Source organism: Notolepis coatsorum, assembly GCF_963971535.1.
Source record: "Notolepis coatsorum genome assembly, chromosome: 1".
In the NCBI taxonomy this organism is placed as follows: Eukaryota; Metazoa; Chordata; class Actinopteri; order Aulopiformes; family Paralepididae; genus Notolepis; species Notolepis coatsorum.
Window position 1 is genome coordinate 298,318,666 of NC_140165.1, and position 10,116 is coordinate 298,328,781.

General features: G+C 41.1%; 1 protein-coding gene across 1 annotated transcript; it reads right to left on the reverse strand.

The window, feature by feature from the left end:
- Positions 1–454: 454 nt before the first annotated feature.
- LOC311225351 (olfactory receptor 52B2-like) lies at positions 455–1,390 on the reverse strand (the record flags this gene model as incomplete). Its single annotated transcript, XM_084310600.1, has 1 exon — positions 455–1,390. The coding sequence occupies one exon, from the start codon at positions 1,388–1,390 to the stop codon at positions 455–457; it is 936 nt and encodes a 311-aa protein (XP_084166726.1).
- Positions 1,391–10,116: the final 8,726 nt, after the last annotated feature.

Here is a 10,116-nt window from a genome sequence, read left to right on the forward strand (position 1 = left end):
GTGTGTGTGTGTGTGTGTGTGTGTGTGTGTGTGTGTGTGTGTGTGTGTGTGTGTGTGTGTGTGTGTGTGTGTGTGTGTGTGTGTGTGTGCGTGCGCGTGTGTGTCTGTGTGTGTGTGTGTACACCTACTAACCAACCATTAACCACAAACTAACTAAAATATATCCCATATGTCACAAATTGTATGACAGGGGATCCAATCCTGATGACAGGCAGCAGGGTAATAATGATGTCACCTCATTTGTTTACTCGACTGGTCTTGAGATCAAATTCAGAGCCGAGATTGAGTAACAAAATGTGAAACCAGTCTCAAGTCCAACACGGATCTTGCATTTTATTCTGAGACGATGGCTTACAGCCTACAGTGTGGTGATAGTTCTTTATGGTAAAAGAAGTGGTTCTCCTATAATCAAAACCAAGGATCCATTATTTGATGCGAGTACGACGGCAAACATTTAGAATGACACTTTTGTTTTGAAGACTCTCCAGAGAGTGCTTCGTATTTCACTTGAATTCAGCCCATATACGATCGGATTCAGAAGCGGCGGTAGAAGGAATATCAGCATGCCCATTATCTTCTGTAAGTCAGACGAGACATTTTTGAACCTGTGTGACAGGATTGTGAAAGTCCCCACGATCTGAAATATGAGGAATATGACCAGCTGCGCAACACACGTGTTAATAGCTTTGTTCTTTGCCTCAGACTTCCTCGTGGCCAAGCAGGTGATGAGAATCTTAATGTAGGAGAACGCCTGCACGGACAAACTTAGTATTTGTATGACAGCTGTGTTACATAAGCCTATGATGTTATTCAGCGTGGCGTTGCCACATGTGAGCTTCAGAAGAGACGGATTGTCACAAAAGACATTCATGATGTTAGATCTACACCTGGGAAGCCTCTTCTGCAAAGAGAACAGTGACACAATTAAGACAAAATCGAGGCCCCAAACCAGAGAGATAATGGAGGTGACATTCTTGGGCATCATGACTGAATGGTAACGCAGCGGCATACAGATGGCGACATAACGGTCAAAGGCCATCGCCGCCAGAATGAACAGAACTCCGCCGCCGTACATGTGGAGCAAGAACCCTTGTAAAACACAAAGAGGATAATAAACGTTGCTCGTCTCAGTCAGGATGTCAGAAAGCACTTTCGGGAGCATTGCGGTAATGCCTATTAGGTCGTTCAGAGGGAGGCTAAAGAGGATGAAATACATGGGCTTGTGGAGATTTCTCTGGGAGATGATTAAAGCCAGCAATGTCAGGTTGCAGAATACGACAAAGAAATAAATACAAATTCCAAGCAGAAATATGGGATACTTTCCACCAGGCGGGATGAAGAACGGGTCGAGGCTCAACTCAAAGCTGACAGCGACAGATCGGTTTTCCATATGAGCTTAGCTGTTAAGAGTTGGAGACAGGTTCTGAAAAACAACAGAGAATGGTCAATACAATCATAGTACAATATAGCAGATAAATGCGTGCAGTAGATAAGTCTCAGGCTACATCTTCATGTTAAAATGTGAGACTTGATAGTTACTTGATAGGTGTTGCTTGTTTGAAGTGAACTGCTGCAGCCCATCCTGCTGTCTTTAACATCGCCACCAGAGTGGTTTACATCACCTTCTGCATCCCCTGGGATGGTGAAACTTGTCACATTACATAACTGCTGTCATTCAAAATAAAAATAAATGTAACTCCTCCCATGAACTGTCCTTTTCACTTGAGAACTCCGTCCAAATGAAGCCATAACCGTTTTCCACTGCCCCGTTAACCCTTTCACTACAACACTACAGAAGGTTAACCTTTCACTACCACACTACAGAAGGTTAACCTTTCACTACCACACTACAGAAGGTTAACCATTTTACTACAACACTACAGAAGGTTAGCCTTTCACTATCACACTTCAAGTTTCAAGTTTCTTTAATAGTTGTCATACAGAAGTACAGAATACTTTCATACAAAATGCTTCTTACTGTTACGCTCCAGAGACTGTGCTAGACAAGATAGTATCAAATAACATAGTATAGCATGTAAATTAGTAGTAGAAAGTAGAAAATTAGGTCACAGTGTTCAGTATAGACATATGTACAATGTTCAATGCAGAATAGACGTAACTGAGTTACCATATAATATACAATACTATGCAGTGTACTAATGTACAATACTATATAGTGCAAAGCAGAAATGGGATGAGGTACAATTTAGGTACAATTTACAGTAAGGTGTACGAGTTGTAGTGCAATCCTTCATCAATAAATATAAAGTGTGGGGAGTGGGTGCTACAGTGTGTTTGTTTAAAGTGAGTGTGTGCTATAAAGTGTGGGGAGTGGGTGCTACAGTGTGTTTGTTTAAAGTGAGTGTGTGCGTGTGGATGTGTGTGCTATGTGCGTTTGATGGTTGTTGTTGTGTAGTGTTCATTGTTCGTTGAGCAGCCTGATGGCCTGGGGATAGAAGCTTCTTCTGAGTCTTTCTGTGCTCGCCTTGAGACTCCGGTATCGCTTGCCTGACCGCAGCAGTTCAAAGAGGCAGTTGTTCGGGTGACTGGAGTCTTTAATGATTCTCTTAGCCTTGCCCCTGCACCGCTTGTTGTAAATGTTAAATGTAAAAGGTGGGGAGCCCCCCTCCAATTGTGCGTTTGGCTGAACGTGTCACTCTTTGTAGTCTGCTTCGGTCTTGTGCAGTGCTATTCCCAAACCAGGAGGTGATGTTGCCAGTCAGGATGCTCTCTATTGTACATGAGTAGAAGTTCTTAAGGATCTTCTGACTGACTTGGAACTTCCTTAGGCGACTGAGGAAGTAGAGGCGTTGTCGTGCCTTCTTCACAACACTGTCAATGTGTGTGGTCCATGTCAAGTCCTCGGATATGTAGGCTCCGAGGTACTTAAAGCTGTTGACTCTCTCAACCGGTGCCCCGTCGATGCTGAGGGGGCTGTAGTCCTTGACCCCCGACCTCCTGAAGTCCACAATCATCTCCTTTGTTTTGCTGACGTTCAGGGAGAGGCTGTTTTCCTGGCACTATCCCGCCAGGACCTTGACCTCTTCCAGGTAGGCCCTCTCGTCGTTGGCAGAGATCAGGCCCACCACCACTGTGTCGTCAGCAAATTTGATGATTGTGTTGCTACTCCGCTGAGCCACACAGTCGTGTGTGTACAGGGAGTAGAGGAGGGGACTCAGAACACAGCCCTGGGGGGCCCCTATGTTGAGGGTGATGGATGAGGAGGTGCAGTTGCCTGCTCTCACCACCTGGGGTCTGCCCGTCAGGAAGTCCAAGACCCACTGGCAGAGGTCATAGTTCAAGCCCAGGTCCCTGAGCTTGGCTATGAGTTTGGAGGGGACTATGGTATTGAATGCCGAGCTGTAGTCGATGAATAGCATTCTCACATAGTTCCCCTTCCTCTTGTCCAGGTGTGATGCTGCTGTGTGCAGCACATGGGCTATGGCGTCCTCTGTGGACCTGTTGGGGCGGTATGCAAATTGCAGGGGGTCCATGTTGATGGGGAGGGAGGAGCAGATGTAGCCCTTTACTAGCTTCTCAAAGCACTTCATGGCTATGGAGGTGAGAGCTACAGGGCGGTAGTCGTTGAGGCAAGCAGGCTTGGATTTTTTTGGGTACAGGGATAATAGTGGACTTCTTCAGGCACGCACCCATAGATATGGAGATATACATGGAACAACCTGAAGGTTACGAGAAGAAAGGAGAGAAGCTACAGTAGTGTGTAAGCTAGAGAAATCCATTTACGGCCTGAAACAGTCTGGGCGAAATTGGAACGAGATGCTTCATACATGTCTCATTGACGATAACTTCCTACAGAACCCAGTAGACCCCTGTGTTTACTCAAGGGAGTCAAAAGAGTCAGGAAAAGTGATAATTGTCATTTGGGTGGATGATTTGATCATCGCAGCGGACAACACTAGAAACCTAGAGCAGGTGAAAAGTATGCTCTCCACCAGATTCAAAATGAAAGACCTAGGCAGGTTAAAGCATTTTCTAGGCATAGACTTCGAACAGTCTGCCAGTTGTGTAAAAATATCCCAGAAGAGATATGTGGAAAAGATCCTGAAACGTTTTGACATGCAAGAATGTAGAACAAGGGAAACACCATGTGATCAAAAACTAGACTACCAAGAGGATGCTTAGAAATTGACAGATGTAAAAATGTACAGAGAAGCTGTAGGTGGCCTCATTTACATGTACTCGCCCTGACCTATGTTTTGTAGTGAGTAAATTGTCACAGCATTTTGCTGATCCCACAGAGGAGCACTGGATTACAGCAGTTTTTCATTATCTCAAAGGTACAGCAGATAAACAGCTTTGTTTCAGAAAGAGCAGCGAGGGCTTAGGGCTTAAAGCCTACAGTGATGCAGATTCGGCGGCAGACGCCACAGACAGAAGAAGTACCACAGGGTATTGTGTGAGTTTGAACACAAACAGCTCACTGGTTTCGTGGAAAACAAAGAAACAGCCCACAGTGGCACTGTCAACTTGTGCAGCCGAATACATGGCTCTAGCTATGACAATACAGGAATGTATTTATCTAGAACAACTGCTCGAAGGAATGGATACCTATGTATATAAGAAAACTGTTTATGAAGACAACCAGGGAACCATTGCAATTGCGAGAAACCCTGTGTGCCGACAGAGGTGTAAACATGTGGATATAAAATATCATTTCATCAGATCTGTCATCAGGGAAGAAAGGATGACACTTGGTTATTGTCTGACAGACGACATGGTTGCAGACGCTATGACGAAGCCTGTTTCCAAACTGAAATTGAGAAGATTTGCAGAGGTCATGTTTGGTGTGTAAATATTGCATGTTATGTAGTATTGACTGCCATATCCTTTTTGATGCTCTGAACTGTATTATTTTCTTTGAAGATTGTTTTTGAAAAGTTGTACAGTATACAAGACAGCCGTAAGTGGGAGTGTTAAAGTTATGTGATGTATACGATTGCATGTAACTGTCTAACTGTTTCCACAAGAGGGCGCTATAGGCGGAGCTATTGTCGCTGGCGCCAGGTAAGAGGGTATTTAAGGGAATGTTCCCTCCCTCTCTGTCTCTTCCCATCTACCTCTCACAGAGAGAAGGTCTCATGTACTAATGCTCAATGTGATAATAAACCACGCCGATTAAAGGCTGAAGTGAGAGGACCTTGTCGTCATGACCAAGTTATTGTCGCCCCATAAGTGACTCTGTCAACAAATGTCATCAATCTTCAGCCTCTTTTTGAACAATATTTAGTTATTTTTTTGCAGATATCAAAAAGTTAATTATTCCAAATTATACTGGCTCTATAAAGCACTGTTCTTTTCAGGAAGTTCGTTCTTGGTTTGGCTCTCATAATATCACCATTGTCAGCCTTTCTTGTGTGGTTATGAACAGTATTACAAAAAAACTATTTGATCTAGCAATGTGTTCGCAGTGTATTGCTAAGAAATGTCACTGTGCTTGAGGTTTGGGCAGTTACTTATGGATATCAAACGACCATGGAATCTCTCGTCCATCAGTCAGTACAACAACAACCACCTTGTCGCCAGTATTATGTCTGCTCTTCATTAATAAAAATAACAGAATGTTATCTGTTTACTTAACACAGTCATCATGTTCCACACAGCTTGCTTAGTTACAGACCTTGAACACCTGATAAAAACAACCCCATCCCAGGCAGGCCCCAAGCCAATACAATAGAACCCTTGTACTAAGTCTTTGGGCTAAACTCGTACAAGACCAACCACCTCAAACTGCACCTAAGCAAAACAGAATTGCTTCACCTGGCAGCCATATCCTCCCCACTGACCAACCGTTCCATCACAATGGAGAATGTAGTCACAGTTAGGACAGCCAGCCAATCTTTCCCCATCGACTAAAAACACACTTCTTCAATCAATATCTGAAAATATCTATAAAATCACTAACCTTCTAGTTTCATATATGTAGAATATATATCTTCCTACTATACTAATATGTCTTTACTATTAAGTATGCACTCAGCTGCAATCACTGCAGCACCCAAGTTTCAACACTGTTGAATGAACATTGTTACTCAGCTGAAAGAGTTGTACCCTTCCTGCTGACTTGTCGTACAGAACTTGTAAGTCGCTTTGGATAAAAGCGACCAGCTAAATGACTAAATGTAAATAAAAAAAATAAAAAATAAATAGCAATGGCCACGCAAAGGGTCATGTCACTGGCTGGTCCTTTAGGTCCCTCTGAGTTTGCTTGGAACAGGGTAAATCTGCATTTTGCTATGATGCCCCTTTAGCTCATGGAATGAACTCCAACAGTCCTTAAAGCTTGAGCTTCTCCCCTCTGTTGCAGTGTTTAAAACCTTGATCTCCAACCTTTGTCAATTCTTATTATAGAATGCACATGGTTTTTTATTTTCACTTTACATGGAAGATCACCCTCTCTCCCTGATGCTTCTCCCTGCTGACCACCTGCTCCTCACTCTCTTCCCCACTGACATGTGTGCTGCACTGACCAGGAGTAATGCACGTAAGACTGCTGGTCCTGATTGATTGCATCCCCGGCCGTGTGCTGCACTGAGCAGCTGACTGAGGTGCCGAAACACTGCAGCAAGCCTTAAAGGGGAACTCCAACATTTTGGGAAATTAGCTTATTTAACATCTTCCCTGGAGTTAGACAAGAAGATACATACCTTTTTTGTCTCTGTGCGTGCATTTTAGCTTTGGGAATAGACGCTCCGTTAGCATAGCTTAGCTTCATCACTGGAAGTGAGGCAGGACAGTAGCCTTACAGTGCCTTACAGTGTATTGCAAGGTCTGACATTGACCAAACTTGATATGCATGACCTTGGTGGGCTCTAGGTCAACTCCTGAAAAGGGGGTCAATGTCAGACTTTGCAATCAAAAGTTAGGGGGCTAATAACCCTTGCCATAATTTCAGTGCGCCCCCTAACTTTTGATTGCAAGGTCTGACATTGACCCCCTTTTCAGGAGTTGACCTAGAGCCCACCAAGGTCATGCATATCAAATTTGGTCAATGTCAGACCTTGCAATACACTGTAAGGCACTGTAAGGCTACTGTCCTGCCTCACTTCCAGTGATGAAGCTAAGCTATGCTAACGGAGCGTCTATTCCCAAAGCTAAAATGCACGCACAGAGACAAAAAAGGTATGTATCTTCTTGTCTAACTCCAGGGAAGATGTTAAATAAGCTAATTTCCCAAAATAGTGGAGTTCCCCTTTAACCCTTTCATTACCACACTACAGACGGTTAACCGTCTGTAGTGTGGTAGTGAAAGGGTTAACCTTCTGTAGTGTGGTAGTGAAAGGGTTAACCTTATGTGTAGTGTGGTAGTGAAAGGGTTAACCTTCTGTAGTGTGGTAGTGAAAGGTTAACCTTCTGTAGTGTGGTAGTGAAAGGTTAACCTGTGGTAGTGAAAGGTTAACCTAGTGTGGTAGTGAAAGGTTAACCTTCTGTAGTGTGGTGGTGAAAGGGTTAATGACTTACTTTTTACTCCTTAAAAGATACTTTTTACTCCTTACATTTAGAATGCAGACCTACAAAGTACAAAGTACAAATCTTGCAGGTCCAACCATTTTAATTAGTATATTTGTTTCTCTAGCGTTAACGTTATTAATCCTGCGGACGCATTTTATTTAAAAACAGCCAATCAGATCCTCATCAATGGAAAATTAACCCGCCCATACCCATGCTGATTGGTCCTTGTGCAAGACTAGAAAGCGGGGATCTTTGATTAAACACCTGCTATCAGAAGAATAATTTCATATCAAATGAAAACTTGGCCCACGATGGAATTAGTTTGAGACCCCTGGTCTATCCCTTGCAATAAAAAAAAGTTTTTACTTTCACTTTTTAGTACATTTAAAAGTAGAAACTTTTTTACTTTTACTCAAGTGTGTTTTTAGCCAGATACTCTGACTTTTACTTGAGTACGATTTTGAGACGGTACCCATACTTTCACTTAAGTATAATTTCTGGGTACTTTTTACACCCCTGGGTACAGGTAGTAGAATACATGGTACAGGTCATAGAATTATAGTACAGTGGAGCAGTACAAATTTAAATAGAAAAAAAAAAAAAAAAAAAGGCAGTGTAAACAATATAACAATATAATTAACTCTGGACATGCCATATGGGCAACAAGGTGCAAGATGAGGGTATGTGTTTCCCACAGGATTTTCAGAGACTATGGGGGGTGAACCTCTAGGGGGGTCCGGGCGCATTTGCCCTACAATAAATATAGTTACAATATACATAATCTAATAATCCAATAATCTAAATCGAATCTAATATATAATCTAAAAATGCTAAATGTTAAAATGCTACAGTTTTGCTTGTACAGTGTACAGTGTCCCCCCCACCCCCTACCCAACCACCTCCAATGTACAGTCCCCCCCCCCCCACCCACACACACACCCAACCCCACCCCACCTACCCAACCTCCTCCAATGTACAGTTTCTATGTCAAATGTATATACTCTCTTTTCTGGCCTCTTTTTGTATCACAAACAGTACTGTATTTGCAAATCTGGTATGTCATAAATGTATAGATGTAGCAGTACTGTCTATCTGTATGTCGTGTGTGTCATATATGTTATGATGAATTGAAAATGGGGGACCCTGATGTAAACTAGACAAAAGTATTTCTCTGGTCTGCATCCCCTTAACAATTGTATGTATTGAGCTGTACTGTAGTGTACTGTACCCATTCTGCAATCTGTTAATAAAGTTTTCAATCAATCAATCAATCAATCAATCCATATACATGTTATACTACAATGTATACTACAATGCACTTTACTGCTCCTTTGCATTCTGGTTAGATGCCAACTTCATTTAATTTCATCATTGTACTTGCAATGACAATAATTTGACTAAAATCTCTAATTCCTTCAGAAGGACCCCCCCTGTAAAACTAAATGACAAATAGCCTACACTTATTTGGAAGGTTTGTAGTTTTACATGCTATTTTATTTGTATCATATTATTATTATTATTATTATTATTATTATTATTATTATTATTATTATTATTATTATTATTAATAATATTATTATTATTATTATTATTATTATTATTATTATTATTATTATTACTGTTATTATTGAATAGTTACATCCATTTGGGTTAAGGCTTTAGATGAAGCATGAAAACACCTGACAAAATTAGCTGGGTGGACATTGCCTTCCGGAAGTTGTTTGTATGTGCGTGTTAGCTACAAGACTATCAATGATACTTCATAGGTAAGAGTTACATTTCATCAGATTGCATCAGTCAGAAACAGCTATGTTTTTCTGTGAAGAGAAAAAAAACATGTATTAATGAGCTCCTTTGAGGCATAATTAAATGATGTGTTAATAACTGTCTCACATTCTAATTAATCCCTTGACAGTTTGGAAGGTGGTTGTTGACAGTTAGATTCCTCACTGTTTGCTAATGAAGGATGTTGTTTAATACCACCCATGGGAAGGCCCTAACCTATGACATCACCACACTCTGTTGCCGTACATTTCATAATTATCAACCATAATTATGTTTAAGCATGTCATATTTCTCTGTTCTCACTGTCAACAAGTCAACAACACAACCCGCGTCTTAAAAATATCATCCAGGTGATACAGTTCAACAGTATTATCATGTTTTATTTTTTATTTTCAAGTTTTGTCATATTGCTATTACATTTATATTTACATTTTACATTTATTCATTTGGCTGATGCTTTCATCCAAAGCAATTTACAACAGGTCAGCAGGAAGGGTACAACTCTTTCAGCTAAGTAACAATGTTCATCAAACAGTGTTGAACTTGGGTGCTACAGTCTTGAGTGCATAGTAGTAAAGACATACAGTATTTACATTTTACATTTACATTTTGTTATTTAGCTGACGCTTTTATCCAAAGCGACTTACAAGTTCTGTACGACAAGTCAACAGGAAGGGTACAACTCCTACAACAACTGAGTAACAATGTTCATCAAACAGTGCTGAAACTTGGGTGCTGCAGTGTTGAGTGCATAGTAGTAAAGACATAATAGTATAGTAGGAAGAGTGCATGTAGTAAGGTTATTTATTTTATTTAAAATGTTTATATATATATATACATAATTAAAATATATATATATAT